Source organism: Diabrotica virgifera, chromosome 1 (genome assembly GCF_917563875.1).
Source record: "Diabrotica virgifera virgifera chromosome 1, PGI_DIABVI_V3a".
NCBI lineage: Eukaryota > Metazoa > Arthropoda > Insecta > Coleoptera > Chrysomelidae > Diabrotica > Diabrotica virgifera.
Genome location: NC_065443.1, coordinates 131,490,672 through 131,516,493, shown reverse-complemented (window position 1 = coordinate 131,516,493; position 25,822 = coordinate 131,490,672). Strand labels below are relative to the sequence as shown.

Genomic DNA, 25,822 nt, shown 5'->3' with positions numbered 1-25,822 from the left:
CCGGGCTATAATGGTATACTACACAACCAGGTATTTTGTTTGAACAACACTTCGCTGTATGTAGTGTAGTAGTCACGTGATGATGACGTTGACGTTTAAGTGAGATGTCAAGAAATTTCACTCCCCTTTCCTTTCATTCAACCAAATATCCACGATGACGACCCAGCAACCGACTCCAGCTCCTCCGAAACGTGGAATTATAAAACAGGTACATTTCTTTTACCAAATTAAGAATTTACAAACTGTTCCAAATAGTCAACCGAAAAAATATATCACTTTTGTGTAAACACTTGCGATAATTAAAAAAAATGTATGTATGTTGCTCTGTTGGCATTACAATTTGGGCATATGGATTGCTGAAACTGTGTTTGTTATGGACAAAATTATGCGGAAAAGATGTGTTGTTTTCGTCTGAAATATGATAATCCCTTATTTGAATATCGGTAATGTATTTCCCGATTTTTATAGGTTATATCTGTATGTGTTATGAGCAGTTATGAGTTGGCAATATTTACTTATATTATATTAATTAGTAAATTAGTACAAGTTCCAATAATGAATTGAGCCATATGTTTAGATTCTCTCGGGGGATTCTGTTATAATTCGAGCACAATCTAGAGCACCTCCACCTGAAAAACTTGCTATATATACACCTGCTTTGTGGACTACCAAAAAGCATTTGATACAGTTCAACCCTGAAAAATGATGAATGTTCTAACAAAAGCCCAAATGGATGATAAAGACTAGCGTATAATACAAAATTTATACTGGAAACAATCAGCCACAATAAGAACAAATCTTGGAGATGCACTGACAGAAGCGATCTAGATTCTGCAAGGGGTTAGATAAGGATGTATACTTTCACCTAGGTATATTATTTAACCTATATTCAGAGGAAATATTTAGTTAAGCCTTGGAAAATTGCGAACATGGAATACTAAATGGAGAATGCCTAAACAACATCCAATAGGCAAACAACACTGTTATTTTTGCAGACAGTTTGAAAAGTTTACAGCAACTCATAAACAAAGTAAATGAAGTAAGTGAAAGATTTGGACTACAAGTAAACATATCAAAAACTAAATTTATGGTCATCAGCAAAAATAAAATTCTTATTTTGCTTATTAAGAATACACCAGTGGACCGAGTAAAACAGTTTACCTATCTTGGAACAATAGTAAAGAACAATGGGATCACTCACAAGAAGTGAAATGTAGAATACAGAAGGCTAGGAGTGCATTCAAAAACATGGCCAAACTCTTTAAAGGGATGACATTAATCTGGAGATAAAAGTTAGACTCCTACGATGTTATGTCTTCTCAATATTATACTACAGAGCTGAATCCTGGACACTCACTGAAGCGATGAAGCCTTCTAGATGAGGCTTAAGGATATCATGGAAGGACAAGATAACCAACGAGACTGTACTACGAACAGTGGGGAAAGAAAGATAAGTGATGTTTACAATTAAAAAGAGAAAGTTAGAATATCTCGGACACATAATGAGAAACAGCACTAAATACAGATTACTGAAAATAATCCTTCAAGGCAAAGTATTTGGAAAGCGAGGTATAGGGAGAGGAAGAATATTATGTTTCAAGAACCTGAGGAAATGGTTCTCCACAACAACTAATCTAGTTAAAGTATCAGTTATTAAAATAATTATAGCCAGAATGATCGCAAGTATTTGAAACGAATAGACACGAAAATAAGAAAGAAGAAGAATGTATTTTCCAATTTTTACAGGTTGTATGTATATGTCTGTATGTATGTGATATGAGTTGGCAATATTTACTTCATTATATTAATTAGTACAAGTTGGAATAATGAAATGAGCCATATGTTTAGATTCTTTCTGGGGATTCTGTTATAATTCGAGCACCATCTGGAGCACCTCCACCTGAAAAACAGATTAACTTTTCAAGCATTACTGCACCAAAATTAGCTAGACGAGCTGCAGAATCGTAAGTATTATTACATATATATCACACCATCAATGCAAAACTATCACAACTCAAGAATTGCCATTTTTTTTTATTTATGAATCTGTAATGGTAATGGTTAGTCTAACATAATGCAAGAGTATTATAACTCAAAATTTAATATAAGACATTATTAAACAATATTAATTTTGAGTTATAATACTCTTGCATTATGTTAGACTAACCATTACCATTACAGATCCATAAAAAATGGCAATTTTTGAGTTGTGATAGTCTTGCATTGATGGTACGATATATCCTAAACAATTAAAATAGAACTACTTATATCTAACTAATCCGCAGTTGTACACAAGTAGCCTTGTCAGCACAAATCTGCAGATATGTTTTATAATGTATTATGTATTATACCTGTCAATGAGAGCAATATAATAGGATATCACCTTCTAATTCAAAGTCTAACGTATGAAGATATACAGTGCTAGTCAAAAGTCCGTAGCCCCCCTCGTATCTTTTAAACGGTTATACCTATAATAGTGCAATTTGGAGGGAGGAAATAACCGGACGTAAGCTTCTTAACTAGTCATGACAGGTGACGTAATAGTGACAGATGACTTTACAGCGCCACTGTGACAGATAATTTTAAATGGGACCTTATGGCAGGTGATACATCGTTTGAAAGGTATTAAAAATATCTATTCAGTAATACTAATTTTGTTTGGGTTTAAGCTAATTTTGATGAATAAATGAAATAAATATAAAATTGTAGTTTCGCATTTAATTAATAAAAATTCTAAACTCCGCCTATGATTACTTGTCAAAAAGGTTGACGTTGTCGTAAAAACTACTAGAGAATTGAAAAACGTCAAATTCTTTGACAAAAAAACCATAGGCGGACATTTGAATTTTTATTAATTAAATGCGAAACTACAATATTATATTTATTTAATTTATTCACCAAAATTAAAGTCAACTAAAACCCAAAAAAATTAGTACGACTGAATAGGTATTTTAAATACCTTTCAAACGAGGTATCACTTGCCATAAGGTCCCATTTAAAATTATCTGTCACAGTGGCTCTGTAACGTCATCTGTCACTATTACGTCACCTGTCATGACTAGTTAAGAAGCCTACGTCTGTTTATTTCCTCCCTCCAAATTTCACTATTATAGGTTTAACCGTTCAAAAGATAAGAGGGGGGGTACGGACTTTTGACTAGCACTGTATGTATATTATTATTTAAAGGTGAAAATGACCCCTTATTGTCATAATTGAATAAAACTAATTGTAAAGTAAATCAAAGTATCTATCTATTTATGGGTACAATAATTATTCAATTGCTGTATTACTGTCATCCTTTGTCAAACATCTCTGTTCAAGACATCATCTTCTTGTAAATTGTGGTCATACATTGATCTCGTGAAGCTCTCATTCCATGACCTTCGTGGTCTACCCCGCTTTCTTCTTCCTGGTGGTCTCCATATTTGTTTAGGCCAACGTTCTTCAGGCATTCTTAATAGGTGTCCAAATCATTTCAATGATCTTCTTTCTATTCTGTCTACTACTGTTTCCTCAACATTCATTTTTGTTCTTACTTCTTCGTTATTTTTCCTTTCCCATCTTGAAATTCTTGCACTTCTTCTTATATAGTCCATTTCAACGGCTAGTAGCCTTTTTTCAGATCTTAAAGTAAAAGTAAATCAAAGTACTTTTTAAAATTTTGTAAAGTTTGATGAAGATAAGGATCTTCTTCTACTTTAAAACATTATTGTTGGTTAGTTTAATAATTTAACCCTTATAAATCACTCCCTTTGATAATAAAATGTGCGAGAAAGTGCTTTATTAATCATCATCATCATTCTCTTTGCCTTATCCCTATACGGGGTCGGCTTTCCTAATTGCATTTCTCCACACAATTCTATCTTGGGTTATATCAATGTTAATCTCCTTTACCAACATGTCCTGCCTTATCGTGTCTCCCCAGGTCTTCTTTAGTCTTCCTCTCCTACTCCTTCCAGGAATCTGCACTTCAGCTATTCTTCGTATTGGGTGATTAACATCTCGACGTTGAACATGACCAAACCATCTTAACCTATGCTCTCTTATTTTGGCATCAATTGGTGCCACATCTAGACTTCCCCTAATATACTCATTTCTAATTTTATCCTTCTTTGTCACTCCACTCATCCATCTAAGCATTCTCATTTCCGCCACATGCATTTGTTGTTCCTCTTTCTTTTTCACTGCCCAACATTCAGTTCCGTACGTCATAGCCGGTCTTATGGCTGTTTTATAGAATTTTCCCTTCAGCTTCATTGGAATTTTTCTGTCACACAACACACCACTCGCTTCTTTCCACTTCATCCATCTAGCCCTAATTCTACTGCATGCATCTCCATCTATTTCTCCATTACTCTGTAATACCGATCCTATTAATCACAGAAACCACAGAATCTCTCGAGGAACTCTATCATATGCTTTCTCAAGATCAATGAATACCATATGAGCGTTGGTCTCTTTATTCCTGTATTTTTCCATCAGTTGCCTTACAATGAAAATTGCATCTGTTGTTGATCTGCCCTGCATAAAGCCAAATTGATTATCGGATATTTTGGTTTCTTCACATATCCGTCTATCAATTACTCTCTCCCATATTTTCATGGTGTGGCTAAGTAGTTTTATAGCCCTGTAGTTTGTACATTGTTGTATGCGTCCCTTGTTTTTGTAAACAGGTACTAGTATACTGCTTCTCCATTCGTCTGGCATTTGTCCAACTTCCATAATTCTATTCATAAGAAAGTGATTTATTAATATTTTTAATTAATTGAATATCTAATTTAAATCAATTTTATATCACAATATTTTGGGTCAATCTTATTTTTTGTTTTTTCATTTTTCAACTCTTAAAAACAACCCCCATCTTTATAAAATAAAATTACATTTGAACATGTAGTTTATTTATTTATCTCTTTATTTACATTACATTGATACTTTTTTGTCATTTACAATAAAAATATCTTTTTGTAATTTTACAGCCCTTTAAACTACCCTTTATGATGGAAAATATAAAAGTACAGTAAAACCTGCCATATCCAGATCAATGTGGCGACAGACCGATCTGGATATGAAAAAAAGAATGTGTGTGTACTTTGTACGCACGTAAGAAGTTATACCTCTATTATAATATAATTTCAACGAAATAACTATACCTACTTAACAGTTACAATACAAAAAATTAACAATAATTACCAAAAATGAACCAAAACTTAACAATGCCAAATATTAAAAAAAAAATATGAATCGTCCGGGATTTGAACCCGCAATCTCGCGATTTTTTGATCTCTGGTCCAATGCTCTACCAACAAGGCCATCAAGCCGCATGCTACTTACCTTTCAGATATACATAATTATACATCACGGTTACAAGTGAAATATAAAAATAGATGTTTTATTATTTTACGCCCAAGGAAGACAAATCCAAAGACACAAAATTATAATAAAAAACCTTTTAAACCACCTTTTTCAAATTGCGCAAGTTTGTATTATTAATATTAATGTTAATAAATGAAATATAAATATTTTGACGTTTCACAATCTGACAATTCACTTTTAACTGCAGTGCCTTAAAATTTTTAAAGCACTAGTGCCTTAAAGTAGCATTTTTAAACAAACTGGAACATGAAGTAAAAACCACTTCTATGTAAAAGGTATATTTACTAAAAATTTTTAGAATCCCAATGGATTCAATAAAATGAGTTCATCAGAACGTTTTCAAACCTATCGGTCCATCATCAGTGATCTAAAATCAAATAAGTAATCCCACTATTAAAATTGAAAAGATGGTTGAAATTGTGAAAGTTAAAAAATGTGGTTATGATTACTTACTTGAATACTTGCAAAATAGCCCCAGAACCAAACAATGGTTGTGATTATAAATAAATCTACATTATGTTGAAATAAATTTAAAATGGCTAAACGCCGATGTTCAAGGATTAAACCTCTGGGAACATGGTGAAACTCTACCCGAGGACCCAATCAACCATCTTCGGTCAACGATGACTACTAAGTGTCAAAGCTATGTAAGGAAATGCTTGATGTGACATTGACAGTTAAGGAAGAAGGTAGTCGATTTTCTAGGAAATTTAAAAACAAAGTCATGATCCAAGACGAAGATATGGTAAAGCTTTTAATATCTGAAATTGTCTGTTAATTAAATCTATTTTTTTTTTAAATTAAAAGATAATGTGTTTTACAAAATAAAATTATTTTAACTGTAGGTAACTACAAATTGACTGTATCAAATAAAATTAACCTGATCAAAAAATTACAATATGATAAAGTGAGCTGATTAGTAGTAATAACAGAAATAAAATTAAATAAGTGGTGTTATAGAAGAAGTTTTAAATTTTGAAAAGGGATATTATTATATCAAGAAATTTATATGTCCACAGTATGTGTATTGATGGTTGTATAGGTAGAAGGGAAATTATTGTTTGGATGTAGGTGAAAATTAAAAAATTTATATAGATTGGAGTTAAGATAAAGTCAATCTGATAGTAGAAAATGTGATTCAGGAATGCAATTATTATGGAACAATTTTTATGAAATTGAGAAAATTCTTGTGACAAACTGGTGAATATGTAATATTGATAATAAATAATTGTAGGATAACAGGTTACCCTAGTTGATACAAACTAAAATTTAATTAGTATAGAAAACAATAGGTGTAATGAATAAAATAGAATTAATAAAACAAAATTAAGAGAATGAATATTGTTATAATTTGATTAAAGAATGACTGAGTTTAACTGTGATAAATGAAATAAAGTAATGAAATGTTAGATGTGGAGATAAAAATATATTTGGAAAAGGTCAAAGACAAAAAGCCAAGGAGTGTGATGTAGGGTCAAAGCATAGGTGAAATGAGTGAAAGAGAAAGATTGGAGAAGTTGGGTATGAGGGTTGAACTGAATGAAGAAAAGAAATGAAAGAAGTGTGAAAAGGGGGTATGGTAAATTAATTAGGTTTTGATTAAGAGGAGTTCATGTGGTTAGTAATGATTAGTATGTGTAAAGGATTTTGGAGCCAGTAAGGGAACGAAGAAGATAGTTGACAGTGGGTAAATAGGATGAAGAAGATAGCAGATAGGATCTTCTTCATCCTATTTACCCACTGTCAACTATCTTCTTCGTTCCCTTACTGGCTCCAAAATCCTTTACACATACTAATCATTACTAACCACATGAACTCCTCTTAATCAAAACCTAATTAATTTACCATACCCCCTTTTCACACTTCTTTCATTTCTTTTCTTCATTCAGTTCAACCCTCATACCCAACTTCTCCAATCTTTCTCTTTCACTCATTTCACCTATGCTTTGACCCTACATCACACTCCTTGGCTTTTTGTCTTTGACCTTTTCCAAATATATTTTTATCTCCACATCTAACATTTCATCACTTTATTTCATTTATCACAGTTAAACTCAGTCATTCTTTAATCAAATTATAACAATATTCATTCTCTTAATTTTGTTTTATTAATTCTATTTTATTCATTACACCTATTGTTTTCTATACTAATTAAATTTTAGTTTGTATCAACTAGGGCAACCTGTTATCCTACAATTATTTATTATCAATATTACATATTCACCAGTTTGTCACAAGAATTTTCTCAATTTCATAAAAATTGTTCCATAATAATTGCATTCCTGAATCACATTTTCTACTATCAGATTGACTTTATCTTAACTCCAATCTATATAAATTTTTTAATTTTCACCTACATCCAAACAATAATTTCCCTTCTACCTATACAACCATCAATACACATACTGTGGACATATAAATTTCTTGATATAATAATATCCCTTTTCAAAATTTAAAACTTCTTCTATAACACCACTTATTTAATTTTATTTCTGTTATTACTACTAATCAGCTCACTTTATCATATTGTAATTTTTTTATCAGGTTAATTTTATTTGATACAGTCAATTTGTAGTTACCTACAGTTAAAATAATTTTATTTTGTAAAACACATTATCTTTTAATTTTAAAAAACAATAGATTTAATTAACAGACAATTTCAGATATTAAAAGCTTTACCATATCTTCGTCTTGGATCATGACTTTGTTTTTAAATTTCCTAGAAAATCGACTACCTTCTTCCTTAACTGTCAATGTCACATCAAGCATTTCCTTACATAGCTTTGACACTTAGTAGTCATCGTTGACCGAAGATGGTTGATTGGGTCCTCGGGTAGAGTTTCACCATGTTCCCAGAGGTTTAATCCTTGAACATCGGCGTTTAGCCATTTTAAATTTATTTCAACATAATGTAGATTTATTTATAATCACAACCATTGTTTGGTTCTGGGGCTATTTTGCAAGTATTCAAGTAAGTAATCATAACCACATTTTTTAACTTTCACAATTTCAACCATCTTTTCAATTTTAATAGTGGGATTACTTATTTGATTTTAGATCACTGATGATGGACCGATAGGTTTGAAAACGTTCTGATGAACTCATTTTATTGAATCCATTGGGATTCTAAAAATTTTTAGTAAATATACCTTTTACATAGAAGTGGTTTTTACTTCATGTTCCAGTTTGTTTAACTATAAGGTATACAGCCAATCCAGGGAACTACCCCTTTTTAGTTTAGCATTTTTAACGCTCCTATGGAGTCCTAAAAATTGCATTTTTAACACGTTTGTAGAAAAATATATTTAAAAACACTAATATATTCTTTCCACACCTTTTCTGGACTGATACATACATAAATTAAAACATTTTGAAGTATAACTTCAAAAATATAATATGAAAACTATTTAAAAAGGCAGTATAACTATTAACTAACCTTTGTTGTTTCTCTTCCCACAAATTTTAAAACGCAACAACCATACATAACCAAACCGTCAACCGTCCAAACCACAGCTGCGCTACAGCTGCCATATTGGATAATTTTTGACATGTCATTTGAACATCCAATCAGAACAAAGATATAATGCGCATGCTCCGGGATCGTAGGTTTTAACATAAAAATTCACCCTCATATCGCGCGTAAAGAAGTATAACTTCAAAAATCCGGATATCAAGACCACTTCTTTTATAGTCTCTGAAACGTTTTCTCCTTCATACATTCCAGTAATCAACGCCGGCATAACTTTCGTCTATAGACACATTTTATAGATTCTATAATACCTTGATCCATAGGCTGACAGAGGAATGTCACATTTGGGGACAAAAAAGACACTTTATTTCGCCATCTTTTAGTTTTTTTGGGTCAGGATGAGAGGGTGCGTTGTCCAACATCAGGACTGCCTTTCTCGGTAGATTTCGGTAGATGCGGACGGCAGAACCGTCCGGAAATGGGGAGGTCCGGAAATGACAGGTCTGGATGTGGCAGGTTGTACTGTAGTTAAAAAAAATTATCTGCAGAAAAAAATAACTAGAAAATTATGTAAAATTTTTTTTCTACAACCGTGTTAAAAATACAATTTTTAGCACTCCATATTAGCGTTAAAAATGCTACTTTAAGGCACTAGTGCTTTAAAATATTTTTAAGGCACTACAGTTTGTATTGACTGTATAGGCAATTTTGATGTAATGTCCAAAAAATATAAAAATGGAATGTCAGTCAAGTTCAAGTAAAAGTTTTTGTAAATATTGTCCTGTAATTACGTTTGTAGAAAAAATATTGTATGATATGCGTGTTAAAAAGTACATTTTTAAGGCACTCATGTGAATTGCAGAACTCGCTATCGCTCATTCTGCAAACTTTCACATGCGTGCCTTAAACGTGTACTTTTAACACTTATATCATAAATAACTATTTTAGATATTTTGTCATTCGTTCCTGTTTGTTTTTGTTTTACAATAACTTCTTTCATTTTAAAGATAGAGTACCCATTCAAAACCAATTTAAGAGCAGCCAAAGCCCGAAAAGTGAGTCTTTTAAGTTTTTCGGGTTATGATTTAAAATCATTCTCTGAAATCTTGGTGATGAATTCTGCTAGTTCATAAAATCTGCTTGCACGATTTCCCGAATACTAGGTTTTTTAACTTTTGATGTCAAATATCTCTGGATCCTTAGATGATAGAAGGTAAAAAATTTTACCGTAGTTTTAGATAGATAATATCAAGTTCCTGGTAAAGTTTTATCAAAAAATGTACAAAAACATGTAAAATCCATATAAATAAAAGTTAATGTTTGTGTGTATGTACAGCTGGTTCCTAAAAAAACTGATACGACTCTTAGTAAGATTTGATCATTTTGAGCAGTGTATTTGATTGGTCTGACATTATTATGACAGACAAATAATAAAATAGACAAACAAAAAACTGATTACATATAACTCATAAATTGTAATAATTATTAAGGTCTAAATTTGTAATTAATTAATTTTGTTTGTAGGTACAGTACTTCTAATCTCTCCAAAAGCGTACGATCTTCATGAGCGGTAGTTATTTTTGGTCTTCCAGAACCTTACTCTCCTTCGAGAGTTTCTTGTTCTCTCCATCTTTTATTAATATTAAAAACTGTTGTTCTGGCCATTAAAATGGTTCGCTACGGCAGATACCATCTTCTAATTTCTTTACAATTCTTGCTTGTAGTTCTTTGCTAGCATATGGAGCCATTTTTTGAGGTTGAACAGAATAATGTATCTGGCAAATTTTAATATTTGGCAGTGACAGTATGGAAATAATAAGTATTTATCCTTCAAAATACTCTGCTCAATTTTCTACAAAATACACTTTAAGAGGAAACAGTAGCGATCAACAGGTAGCGAAAAAGAGTTCCAAGATTGCGGCTGTAATTTTGAATATTTTTTCGAGATATTTTGCACACTTATTCGTAATATAATAAAGAATGGCGGTACAGAGCCCAATTTGAAAAATATATTAATATGTGGAAATTACTCTGTAATTAAATACAATATTAAAAACGAGCCTGTACCGCCATTAAGAAGAACAAAAAAATACACTTTCTTCAAATAAACTTTTTTATCTGATGCCTAGATTTTGTGTCATGAACTACTAATGAAATAAAAAAATTTAGTAGTTCCAAAATGACACAAAATCTAGGCATCGGATAAAAAAGTTTATTTGAAGAAACTGTATTTTTTTGTTCTTCTTAATGGCGGTACAGGCTCGTTTTTTTAATATTGTATTTAATTACATAGTAATTTCCACATATTAATATATTTTTCAAATTGGGCTCTGTACCGCCATTCTTTATTATATTACGAATACGTGTGCCAAATATCTCGAAAAATATTCAAAATTACAGCCGCAATCTTGGAACGCGTTTTTGCTACCTGTTGATCGCTACTGTATCACCTTGAAGAGTCGTATCAGTTTTTTTTTTGAACCAGCAAGATTAGACTGGCAAACTAGGCATTTGATCACGTGATGATCTTAAGCAAAGTTGTTGTACATGAACCCGGGAAAGTTTCTGAGTTGGTACGACCAACCTAAGTGAAAAGGGGGTTGCCCCCTGATATTTTTTTTTATTTTTTTGGACAAACTGATTTTTCTTAATGTTATATGATGTAGAACCAAAATATCCATTCCACAATAAATTTTCACTTTTCTATCACCAACCGCTATTTTTAATATCCATCTAAATATTTGCCATTTCTATATATGTAAATAAAAATGAATGTTTGTATGTATGTACCTTATAGACTTGTAAACTAAGCATTTGATCAAGTGATGATCTTAAGCAAAGTTGTTGTACATGAACTCAGGAAGGTTTCTGAGTTGGTACGACCAACCTAAGTGAAAAGGGGGTTGTTCCCTGACATTTTTTTTTATTTTTTTGGACAAACAGTTTTTTCTTAATTTTATATGATGTAGAACCAAAATATCCGTTCCACCCTAAATTTTCACTTTTATATCACCAACCGCTATTTTTTAATGTCCATCTAAATATTTGCCTCTTCTATACAAATAAAAATGAATGTATGTACCGTACCTTATAGACTCGCAAACTATGCATTTGATCACGTGATGATCTGAAGTAAAGTTGTTGTACATGAATCCGGGAACCCGTAGGTACGAACAACCTAAGTAGCCATTATTTAAGCATTCACCACAAAAAAAATACTGTTTGTCAGAAAAGAGCATCTTCTTCTAAAGGTCTTCTGGAGATGTTGGCGATCACATTGACGGAAGATATTAATAATGTATTACTTAAAATGATTTAAAATATGTACTTGCGCATCGGAACGTTAATAAAATCATTTTTTTGGTAAAATTGTGGCTTATTTCCTATTGAAAATAGTTGATTATTTAAAATACAGTTTTATTCATGAAATAATCTTACCAAATTACACCCAAGCTCTTAAAAATTACAGATTTGTATTGCCCTCATAACAATAATTTCTCTCCCATTAGGGTCGGGAAAAAACTGTCAAATTTTCACTCGAGATACAAATCCCGAGCAAATGTTAGAGCAAAGAGCTCTAAAATTACCGATTATTTTAATAATCATGGGATTGGTCTGATTTTGTAATTTTTGAAAACAATATCCAGATTAGAAAGCATAATGTCAAAGCAGAATAATAAAATATAATTCTCATTACAGTTAATTGCGGTTTAAAAGATGTATACTTCGTCTAATTTACTAACCGTTGCACGTCATCCGCGTCATAGCCTGTGACGTCACATGGTACCAACACGAAATATTTAGGCGGTAGGTGTGTTCTTTTTTAGAATCATTTTGCCTAGTACACTGGAATTCCAGCCACTAGACATATTTTATTATATACGCGTAGAAATAATATTTGACGATTTCTATTAATGTTAACCTAAAGAAATACACAATAATATGTTTCATTTAATTTGTATAAATGTATTATAAAGCGTTTTTATGAAGCAGATTTGTTCGGAACACACTGTAACTGTAATCGAACGAAGGTGACATTTTAGAATAAATTGGTAACATTTATTTGACAGTTGCGGTGATGACACTTCATATTTGTTTATATTCTTTACTATAAGTATCTGCTTTATTATATTTACTGTTTTTATTATTTACTTTAATATAAAAAATCCTCTACTATAAAAATATAAATTTCACCTAATTTTATCACAACTTGGAATAATCGAGGTATCTGACAACTTTTTTAGTTGTTATTGTAGACATATACAAAGAAACCTACCGGCTTTATGCCAAGAGTTCGGAGCCGTTTTTTAATAATTATTAACAATGCAGTGCAAAAACGCTTGAACTGCAAATCTTAAAAGATTGTAACTTAATTCTTATTCTCTATTTCTAAAGTTTTTACTTATTTACATTGAATATTAATTTGTTTTGTTGTATAATCCACGTTTACAATAATTATGTGATAGATTTGATTTAAAATGGATTCAGGATTTTTTTATACTTTGGCAACTATGTCAACTTAGATCTCTGGCGTAGATAATGACGTGCAACGGTAAGTAAATTAGATGGACTGTAGATAATATGAATTAATTACTTTTTACAGTGGAGAAACAACAAAGGATGAACCATGGGCCTGGGAAGCAAGGGAATTTTTGAGAAAGAAACTCATCGGGGAAGAGGTATTCTTTACTAGTGAAAAACCACCAAATGCTGTTCGTGAATATGGAGTTGTTTATTTGGGAAAAGGTAATTATATTATAATATTTATTATAACCAAACAGTTTTTATTCCGAATATTATCAGGATTAGATTGGCTAGACGGCTAGAGACTCATATTTAAAATGCACACCAATTCAATATCTTAATAAATTAATATGCTGTCTGTATACACTAAGCGCCACGCTAGTAGACACATGTGGGTACCTAATTTCTAGGAGTGGGCTAATCCAGCCCGTTTTCGCTCATGACTTTTATGTCTCTCATGTCATGTGACTATCATGAAACCATATCTTTATGAACATGTCTTTATATACATATACGTCCATGCATGAAACTATTCAAAATAATTGTTTTTCCATGCAAAAAATACATTAATACTATTGCTATTCTGCTTTAAAAAAACTTTATTCAAACACTAAAAATATTAGGTACATTCCATGTCAAATCACTCAGGCAAAAAATTTTGGATCTCTGATTTGTCTGAAAATTGGTATGTAGCTTCTGCGGGACGTAAAAATACGATCTTTAAGGTCAAACAATCCTCTTCTTTTTTTCTCAAAATGTTATTTTATGCGATTCTACAGTGATTTGGTGTTTATTTAAACAAATTTGCATTTTCTGTCGCAAAGTATCAATGAAAAACATAATATTTTAATAGAAGGGACTCAAAAATGTCATTATATGGCATTATAACAAGTTATTTTGATTCAAAACAAGGTTTTGATCAAAGTTTATAGTGTAGAAAACGTTAAAATACCGTTTTTTACATTTTTCTCCATTCCCAAAATACATCATCATTGATTTGGCTGAAAATTTGCCCTCAGATAGCCAAAACATAGGACTTTAAGTGGTTAGATGGATTTGAATTATATTACAATACCAAAAAAGTTACATGCAGTAATATCAGACTCGAAAGTATATTAGTCCAGTCGGAATAGCATTTGACCTTGCATGCCTAGCTGCCCAAAATTTTATTTTTCTAATCTTTAGGGGAGTCAATAGTAGCCTAAATTTAAAATCACGAATGAATTCCTCAGTTACGTTAGCCGCCATCTTGATTTTAAAGGAGAACCTGTTTTGCTCAATATCTCCGCCATTTTTAACTTTTAGACAAAAATGGTAGAACCTGAAATTGTTCCAAATTAATCGTATTTACAATTATTACAACTTCTTTTTAACAATTTTTGTCGTGAGGTCGATATTTTCGTGTTAATTTTACTTACAGTAAAGTGTATATTTTTGACTCTGATATTGCATGTAACTTTTTTGGTATTGTAATATAATTAAAATCTTTCTCACCACTTAAAGTCCTATGTTTTGGCTATCTGTGGGCAAATTTTTAGCCAAATCGATTATGATGTATTTTGGGAATGGAGAAAAATATAAAAAACGGTATTTTAACGTTTTCTACACTATAAAATTTGGCCAAAAACTTGTTTTGAATCAAAGTAACTTGTTATAATGCCGTATAATGACATTTTTGAGTCCCTTCTATTAAAATGTTATGTTTTCCGTTGATACTTTACAATAGAAAATGCAAATTTGTTTAAATAAACACCAAATCACTGTAAAATCGCATAGAATAACATTTTGAGAAAAACAGAAGAAGAAGGTTTTTTGTCCTTAAATATCTTATTTTTACGTCCAGCAGAAGTTATATACCAATTTTCAGACAAATCGGAGATCCAAAATTTTTTTTGCTCCAAAATTGAGTGATTTGAAATGGAATCACCCATTAATATCTTTTATAGCTTTTACAACTTTAATACAATGGCAACTATAAATTCAAATACAGCTGTTCTATATAATCTGTCAACATTCTATGTTTATGGGATAATGAAAGAAGGCTGTGAGAAGACCTATACTTGAAATTTAATTCTTTTTTTGTTTTAGACTTTAATACTGCAGAAAACATTACGGAATCCTTGGTATCAGAGGGACTAGTCACTGTTAGAGAAGCAGTAAGACCTACTCCAGAAATAACCCGCCTGCTTGAACTTCAAGATGCTGCCAAATCAGCTGGAAAAGGCATATGGAGTGGCGCTCCGTCATCTGATCACGTCCGTGATATCAAATGGACTATTGAAAAATCCAAAGAATTGGTAGATCAACTCCAATTCAAGCCAGTAAAAGCAGTTATTGAACACGTACGAGATGGATCCACAGTAAGAGCTTTCTTGTTACCAGACTTTTACTACGTGACTCTTATGCTCTCTGGAATTAGGTGTCCTGGTTTCAAATTAGACGCCAATGGCAAAAGAGACCCTAACGCCAAAGTTGAGTTCGCCGAAGAAGCTCGTTACTTCGTGGAAGTCCGTCTTCTTCAAAGAGATGTAGAAATCGTCCTTGAAGCAGTCAATAACAATAATTTCATTGGAACCGTAATTCATCCAAAAGGAAATATTGCCGAACTCTTACTCAAGGAAGGTTTAGGCAAATGTGTTGATTGGTCTATCATGCTCATGAAGAGCAACCCAGACAAATTGAGAGCAGCTGAGAAGCAAGCTAAAGAAGGTCGAAGGAGGTTGTGGAAAGATTTCGTACCGACGGCACCTAAAATTACCGGAAAAGAAAAGGAATTCTCCGCTACGGTTAGCGAGGTCAACAACGGAGATGCCCTTGTACTTAAGATGGCCAACGGTGACAGCAAAAAGATCTTTTTGGCCAGTATTCGCGCCCCCAAAGAGCCTGGCCGTGCCAACGACGACGAGGGAAAACCCATTCCAAGACCTAAGGGTTTCCGTCCCCTCTACGATATCCCCTACATGTTTGAAGCCAGAGAATATTTGAGAAAGAAACTCATTGGCAAAAAGGTGCATGTCGTCGTTGATTATATCCAAGAAGCTAGAGATGGCTTCCCAGAAAAAGTTTGTGCTACCGTTACCGTCGGAGGAAAGTAAGTCAAGTTTGCATTTTTAGCTATATACAGGATGTTTAATTAAAATTGGAAATATTTTAACTGTAAATTCTTGGGCTCAAAATTATTAGTTAACCCAAATCACTTAAATAAAATGTGGCTCCTTACTGAGTTACAGGGTATTTTATTTAAAAATTTAAAAACTATTTGTACCAGTACTTTAAAACCATTTGACATTTCCTTTTCATATTTGGCAGCAAGTGTAGGTACTGTGCACCCTACTAAATTATGTTAAACAAACGTTTCTGGCTACTACCAGAGGCGTACGATGGGGTAAAGTGAATGGCTGACCCTTCTTAAATACTACGCCACTAGCGGAATTGCTATTTTAGTGCAATTTTTGGATTCTCCAATACTTTCTATGGAAATAATATACTCTTCATTCGTAACGATAAAGCCATTAGTTTTTGAGATTTGAAGTTAAAAATGAAACGGCACAGTTATTTTAATTAACGTATTAAGCCGGAGATACACATAATAATAGCGTTTAATAATAATAATAGCGTTTATTGTCCAACAGAATCCATTTACAGGACAAATATATATATATATATATATATATATATATATATATATATATATATATATATATATATATATATATATATATATATATATAGTTTAGCTCTCCAGGCCTAGAAGGCCCATGGCTTGGTTTACTATTCCTTTCCAATCTCTCCTATTTGCTGCTTTATTTTTCCAATTTGTGATTTTCAGTTCTTCTATGTCTTTTTCAACATCTTTCTTCCATCTGGTTTTCGGTCTACCTTTCTTCTTCTTTCCTCCTATTCCTCCCGTTAGTATTTTTTTGGGAAGTCTCGTGTTTGGCATCCTTTGGATATGTCCCAACCATCTCAGTCTTTGTGATTTTACGATCCCTACTATGTTTGGTTCACCATACATCCTCTCCAATTCCACATTTGGTCTTCTTATCCACATTCCATTCCATATCTTTCCGCCAAATATTTTTCTTAGGACTTTTCTTTCCCATACTTTAAGCATGACTTGCTCGGATTTGTTCATCGTCCATGTTTCACTGGCATACAAGACTATAGGTCTTATCACTGTCTTGTATATTCTTATCTTAGCCCCTCTAGATATGTTCTTATTTCTCAATAAGTTGTTTAGAGCAAAGATACAACGATTGCCAGCCATAATTCTCGCTTGGATTTCTTCTTTTATATTTGGTCTCCTAGTGAATGTCGCTCCTAGATATTGGAATCTCTCTACTTCCTCGAATTTATATATTTTTGCCTCTGTGTTTATTGTCAGGTATTGTCCTTGTGTGTATTCTCGTTCTGTCCATTCCATATATTTAGTCTTTTCTTCGTTTATGTATATCCCTTTCTTTCTTCCTATCGCCTCTAGTCTTTTTAGTATTTCTTTTAATTCTTGTTTGCTTCTGGCTATCATTACTATGTCATCAGCGAATGCCAAGCATTGGTGTTTTCGTTGGTATACAAGTCCTGTCCTGTTAATTTCGGCTTCTCTGATGACTATTTCAAGAAGGATACTAAACAACAGTGATGACAGTGGGTCTCCTTGTCGTACCCCTTCACCGACCCTAAACTTATCTGTTTCCTTTCCATTTATTTTAACCCTGTTCTCTGTTTCTCTGAGTGTAACTTTTACCATCTTTATTAATTTTTTACTAATTCCAATTTCACATAGTGCTTTGTATATTTCTTTTCGTTTAACTCTGTCAAAAGCTTGTTTAAAGTCAATGAATAGGGCCATTGTAGATTTTCCGTATTCGTAGCTTTCCGCTTGTATCTCACGCAGCAGGAAAATTTGATCCACCGTGCTGCGTCCTCTTCTGAATCCACATTGATATTCTCCTATGTCATTATCTATCTTTTGTGTTATCTTGTCTTTTATATGTACTGCAAGTATTTTATATGCAACGTTTAGTAGGGCTACTCCCCTGTAATTATGGCATAAACTTTTGTCGCCTTTTTTGTGAATTGGACACAGTGTGTCTTCAGTCCATTCTTTTGGTATGTGTTCTTGTTCCCAAATTTCTTTTATCAGCTTTTCCAAATGCTTAATTAGTACTGGTCCTCCATATTTAAACATTTCAGCTGTTATTCCATCCTTACCTGGGCTCTTGTTTTTCTTTAGTTTTTCTATTATTTCTTTTATTTCTTTTTCATTAGGCGGTCTTTCCTGTATTTCTTCTTGATCAATATTTTCATTCGGTCCTTCTTCTTCTTCTTCTGCATATTCTGTTGTGGGAATTTCATTTAGAAGCTCTTCGAAGTATTCTCTCCATCTGCTCAGTATTTCTTCGTCGCTTACTAAATTCCTTCCATTTTTGCTTTTGTAGTGTACAGGTTTTCTTTGGAACCCCTTTTTCTCATTTTTTACTCCTTGATATAAGTTCCTGACTTCTCCATTTTTATAGTTTTCTTCTATGCATTTCAATTTATCTTCGTTGTACTTTCTTTTCTTTGCTCTTATGATTCTTTTAGTTCGTTTTCTTTGTTCGTTGTATTGTATCTCCATCTCTGGTGTTTTCACTTGCATCATTTTGAGTCTTAACTTATTTCTTTCATCCAGTTCTATTTTACATTCTTCATCAAACCATTCTTTGAATCCATCTTTTATATTTCTATTACTGACTTGCGCTGCTTTGGTCATACATACTTTTATTTGCGTCCATTTTTGTTCGATGTTTTCATTTTTTGCAATATTTTCCAGTTCTCTAGTGACTAGTCTTTCATATTTACTTTGTTCTTCTTCTGACAGTAGTCTAATAGGTTTAGTTACTTTGTACCTTTTTTTCTGTTGATTTCTAAGAACTGGTATAACCTGTTTAAGTTGTATTCCGACTATAAAGTGATCTGTGTCTGCATCCGGTCCTCTATATGTTCTTATGTTCTTTATACATTTTTCCATGTCTTTTTCGATGAGCACATGATCTATTTGGGCTAATCCAGCCCGTTTTCGCTCATGACTTTTATGTCTCTCATGTCATGTGACTATCATGAAACCATATCTTTATGAACATGTCTTTATATACATATACGTCCATGCATGAAACTATTCAAAATAATTGTTTTTCCATGCAAAAAATACATTAATACTATTGCTATTCTGCTTTAAAAAAACTTTATTCAAACACTAAAAATATTAGGTACATTCCATGTCAAATCACTCAGGCAAAAAATTTTGGATCTCTGATTTGTCTGAAAATTGGTATGTAGCTTCTGCGGGACGTAAAAATACGATCTTTAAGGTCAAACAATCCTCTTCTTTTTTTCTCAAAATGTTATTTTATGCGATTCTACAGTGATTTGGTGTTCTACAGTGATTCTCCAATACTTTCTATGGAAATAATATACTCTTCATTCGTAACGATAAAGCCATTAGTTTTTGAGATTTGAAGTTAAAAATGAAACGGCACAGTTATTTTAATTAACGTATTAAGCCGGAGATACACATAATAATAGCGTTTAATAATAATAATAGCGTTTATTGTCCAACAGAATCCATTTACAGGACAAAATATTACACAAAAAAAATTAAATGAAATATTAGTAATTCATAGATACCAATAACACATCAACAATTTTACAAAACAAATTTGAACGTAAAGAAATAAATTATTAATCACCTAGGTAGATCTTGGCCATAGAAATACGTTGCTTTAAACTGCAGTTTAAACTACACATGAATGTTACTAGCACACTGGCATACCAGTACCTAGCAAGTTCCAGCTACTGTCTCCAGACTGGCAAGTGTGTATGTTAACTGGCGTGCTAGTTCCTGGCATGCTAGCTAATCGCAAAGAATTTGATTTTTCTTGCTAGTAGCGTGCTGTGAGATGCAAGGCGCATGCGTGTGAGTGTCACTGGCATGTGTGAACGCACACTACCGCTACGGGCATGCAGCAGAGAATTGTCAGATTTGTTATTTTGGAGATAAAAATTATTCGTTTTATTTTAAACTTGTTTTAAAAAATGTTTCGTTGGAGTGATGAAAAAATGATCATATTCATTTCTATTTATAGCTATGTAATTAGAGTGTATTTGGAATTATTCGCCTAAATCATCTCTATATAAAAATAAAATATCCCGTGACAATGACATAGGTACACCAAAATTTAAGAGGAAATGGATCGAATTCATTATTAAATTTCTAACAATACTATCCATTGCCATAAGCAATATTTGCTTGTTTAATTCATTCCGAATACCCTCCATGGATCGCCTGTTTTGTTGGAAACTCAAAAATTTTAATTACAAAACAAATACTTTAGTTTCACATGAAAACCACTTAATTGTTTACTAGGACTGGCATGTGTAAAAATCTACCCTGCTTTTTCGCCTTGCCAGTAAAGGCATGCGAGCTCCTGGCATGCTAATTACTGGCAAATGTGTTTTGTGCATGCCAGTCACTGGCTTATGCCAGCTACTGGCATGCTAGCTACTTTCCTAATTTACAGGCATGTGTGTAGCCGGCTTTATGCCCCTTCGTTTTTAACTTCAAATATATCTCAGACTAATGATTTTATTGTTACGAATGAAGAGTATATTATTTACATAGAAAGTATTGGAGAATCTAAAAATTATGCTAAAATAGCAGTTCTGTCAGTGGCGTGGAATTTGGGAAGGGTCAACCATTCCTACACTTTCTGCCAAGTATGACACGGATATGTCCAATGGTTTTAAAGTATTATTTTTTTAATAAATTATTCTTTATTTAAAACTTTAAGAACTATTTGTACCCGGTACTTTAAAACTATTAGACATATCCTTATCATACTTGGCAGAAATTGTAGGTACTGTACACCCCACTAAATTATGTTAAATAATCGTTTCTGGCTACTACCAGAGGCGTAGGGCACGGGATAGTGAATGGTTGACCATTCCCAAATAGGGAACTTGCATAAATTTTTAAATTCGAAAAAAATGTTATAAATCGCAACAGAACATAATTTAAAACATGTATCAAAGATAAAAAAGTTTTGTTTGTCTTTCGTTTGGCCCCTAAAGACGATTAAAAATTCAAATTAAAACAGGTGGCTTGACGTCACGCGTCGTGACGTCACTCGGTTGTACGTTACATTTTTCCAATAAAGTAAACAGAATTTTAAATTAGACGTTATAAACGTCGTCAGTAGAAAATACATTTATGTGACGTTACAAATGTTTTTGATCGTTTGAACTATTCATAGAATATTTGTACTTTTACAAAATGGTTTTATTTTCAATAGTAAACCTTCGTTCCTTTCCTTCAAAAACAGTATAAAACTCCAATTTTAACAAACTGGTATATATTATTACAATGACATACGATAAATGTCATTAGAATATAAATATTTTTGACTTATTCCACGATGATGAGCTGGCCAAATACCCAAGTAGGTGGAGGCCAATAAACTAAAGAAGGAGAAGAAGAATATACCTAAATATAAGGTTGTGTCTAGGTATACGCTAACGTGTACGAAAATAAAAAAGTTGAGTGTCAGTGATTTCTTATTTTTTATTTGTTTAGTGTTTGTTTTTAAATTAACTATGGAGCGTGGACAATTATTTAGTTATTTTAATGAGTTTAAGAACATTTTAAAACAGTACGAAAAAGATAAGAGACTATAAATTAATATATATTTTTTTAGTTATAAATGAAATAGTATTACCGTCCAAGATTAAAATAAAAGGAAGACCTAAAGCTTTCACAATAATAATTAACTTGTTCTGAAGCTATTATCCTTGTGGCATTTTTGTAATCAACTATTCTAAATGGAAACTAAGACACAATTTAACTAAAAAATTGATTTTATTAACGTTTCGACGTCTAAACCGGATGTCGTTGTCAAAATACAAAATATTAATTAAACAAAAATGTTGTTGCTTAGTAAAAAATTTTTTCTAATAATTTATTTAATCTGACTAATTTTTGTATTTTGACAATGACATCCGATTTGGACGTCGAAACGTTAATAAAATATTTTTTTTAGTTAAATTGTGGCTTATTTTGCATTTAGAATAGTTGATTATAATAATTCACTTACGTATAAAAATTATTTTAACAATATTTTGTACCTACATGACATGTCAACTAAATACATATAATTATTTTGCTAACCTAAATATATACTTTTATAGATAATATACTACATTGATTTATTACAATTAAGTTTGAAACATCTGAATAGTTCTGCTTCCCTTCCCTTAACAAATATTTTTCTATCACACAAACACTAAACATATCAAAATAGCATGTCCCAAAATATATAGTCACTGCGCAAGCTAAATAATGACGACACTAGCTTGATGAAGTTTAATTCGCGTCTACCTAACTTTTTTATTTGCGTACACGTTAGCGTGTACCTAGACACAGCGAAATATAACCATAATCAAAACTAATGCAAAACTATGTAACGTCACGGGCCGTTTGAACTGTTTTATAACGAAGAAGACTTTAAATACGTATTTCTAAGTTATTACGAGTTTTTGAAGCGTGAAATTTTGGAAATCTCATTTTTAAACAAAACTGAACATTATTATCTAATAAAAAAAGTGCAAGTTCCCTATTCTACGCCACTGATCGAACTATGTAAATAATATTCTTAACGATAATACCTTTAGTTTAGAGATATTCGAAGTTAAAAACGAAGGGGCATAATATATTTATAAAAATAACTGTGCCGTTTCATTTTTAACTTCAGATATCTTGAAAACTAAGTATGTATTGGAGAATCGAAAAATTGCACTAAAATAGCAATTCCGCCAGCAGCGTAGAATTTGGGAAGGATCAACCAATGACCTTCCCCCGTCGGCGTCGTACGCCTCTGGTAGGAGCCAGAAAAATTTATTTAACATAATTTAGTAGGGTGTACAGTACTTACACTTGCTGCCAAGTATGTCAAGGATATGTCAAACGGTTTTAAAGTACTGGGTACAAATAGTTTTTCAATTTTTAAATAAAACACCCTGTAACTCGATAAGGAGCCACATTTTATTGAAGTGGTTTGGGTTAAATCTCAATATTTTGAGCTCAAGAATCTACAGTTGAAATAATATTTTCAATTGATGAAACACCCTGTATACATATATTTATACATTTTGCCGCATTCTAATAAAATTTACTAATTTAAAAATGCATACTAATTTTTTTCAGAAATGTCGCAGAAGCTCTAGTTTCCAAAGGTCTTGCAACTGTTGTTAAGTATCGCCAGGACGATGACCAACGTAGTTGTCGCTATGATGAACTCCTAACTGCAGAGACTAAGGCTAACAAATCTCAAGTCGGTGTTCACTCCAAGAAAGATGCTCCTCCACTAAGAGTTACCGAAATTGTAAGTGATATTAATAATTATCTGTTTTAAACTTATTGCTTTCCTATCTTTTTTGATCTGTTTCAATCGTCTGACAAAATCGCCTTAAATTAGTCGCCCAACACACTACTCGCTTCCTTCCGTTTGATCCATCTAACCCTAATTCTACTGCATGCATCTCATCTCCAAGAAATTAAAGGCAGAATTTACAAAACAGTCATCAGACCAATAATAACATATGCGACAGAAACACGACCTGACACAGAGAAGCAAAAAGAATTCTAGAAACAATAGAGATTAAAACCTTTCAAAAAATCTATGGTAAAACACTACGCGACAGAGCTAATGCCTGTCCCACCTTGACTTTACAGTACACGAACATATGGGCGGATGTAATTTCGGCCGGAAAAAGGGCAGGTACTAAAAGCCGGTAGGTAAATTCGGCCGAAGGTTTTAAGTTGCTTCTTAATTACTTCTTATTCGTTTTGAACCGAAATTTTGCTAATTTTAAAAAATTAATATATTATATTATATATCTGTACCATCTGTGAATAAGTCGATAACTCAAAAATGCAATTTTTCGGTATGGCCATTTTAAACATTTTATTAGTTTTGAAGAATAAAAATTTAAGATTTGACTTATCCACCTATTCACGGTCTGTACCATCTGTGAATAAGTCGATAACTCAAAAATGCAAACTTTTCGGTATGGCCATTTTAAACATTTTATTAATTTTGAAGAATAAAAAATTTAAGATTTGACTTATCCACTTATTCACGGATGGTACAGATATTACACAGTACAATTTTCAAAGGAGGAAGACCTAACGCTTCGTCAAAACCTAACTTTCGGGTATTAGAGTGTAGAGTACCCCAGGAGTGTAAAGGCTGATTCACATTATAGCTCAAGTCACGCTCCGCTCACGGTCAGCTCAAGCCACGATCAAAATATTCTCTCGGAGAAACCACGCGGTCCAAAAAAAGGGACGGAACTTGACCGTCGTGTTTAGTGCGGATAGCATGATTAAAATGCGTGTAAGAATAGTTGACCGAACCTTGAGCTGAGCGTGAGCGTACCGTGACCTGAGCTATAATGTGAATCAGCCTTAAAGGCTGATTCACATTATAGCTCAGGTCACGGTACGCTCACGCTCAGCTCAAGGTTCGGTCAACTATTCTTACACGCATCTTAATCATGCTGTCCGCACTAAACACGACGGTCAAGTTCCGGCCCTTTTTTTTTGACTGCGTGGTTTCTCCGAGAGAATATTTTGATCGTGGCTTGAGCTGACCGTGAGCGGAGCGTGACCTGAGCTATTATGTGAATCAGCCTTAATTACCAATATTTTAATCTCATCGTAAACATCAACCCCTCGGCCGAAATTACCCCTGTCATAAATGGTACCCCTTGATTTATGCAGGTAGGCCAAGGGATTACCGGCCGAAATTACGCCCGCCGGAACATATAGCAATGCAATCCTTATGGAAGTTTTTAGCGCGGCGATTCCGATTTTCTTCAAAAGAATTTTCAATCGAACATTACTAAAAATGTTAAATTAAAACCAACCCGTTACAGTCAATAGCATTGTAGTAAAACAATATTTTTAATTGTTTTTTTGCGAGTGATGGTAGTTTTCGAAAAGTAATCAGCAATTTTATAATCGATATGCATATAACTTTTTTTGGTTAAGAATGTTAGAATATCCAACATTAAAAGTGGATGTTGTTCTATGGTTGTCAATTTATGTATTGACAGTATAGACAGTTCTGAAGTAATGTCAAGAAAAATATAAAATAGATTGTTAGTCAAGTTTAAGTCTTATATTGTCCTACAGTTGAGAATAAATAAATTATAATTGTTGATGGTCAGTTCACCTAAATTAAATTATAACAAAGAATATCAAATAAACTTATAATTATTACTGATAACATTGTATTGAGTAACTGATTGCTTATTTGGAAAATTTGGATCCTAATTGCAGTTTATTGTAATTCTTAATGACTGATTTCCAACCTGAAATTAATGTCATTTTAATGTGTTTACACCCTCATTAAAATTTAG

At 32.5% G+C, this 25,822-nt stretch overlaps 1 protein-coding gene across 1 annotated transcript in view; it reads left to right on the top strand.

The window, feature by feature from the left end:
• The first annotated feature begins 57 nt into the window (after nucleotides 1-57).
• The window catches only part of LOC114326440 (staphylococcal nuclease domain-containing protein 1), a 50,387-nt gene continuing 24,622 nt past the window's right edge, over nucleotides 58-25,822 (top strand). The window contains exons 1-5 of the mRNA XM_028274811.2: nucleotides 58-208; nucleotides 1,849-1,964; nucleotides 13,446-13,588; nucleotides 15,455-16,457; nucleotides 23,604-23,781. Of these exons, the coding sequence (XP_028130612.1) occupies nucleotides 155-208; nucleotides 1,849-1,964; nucleotides 13,446-13,588; nucleotides 15,455-16,457; nucleotides 23,604-23,781 (1,494 nt within the window). The 5' untranslated portion in view covers nucleotides 58-154. The remainder of the gene's footprint in view (nucleotides 209-1,848; nucleotides 1,965-13,445; nucleotides 13,589-15,454; nucleotides 16,458-23,603; nucleotides 23,782-25,822) is intronic.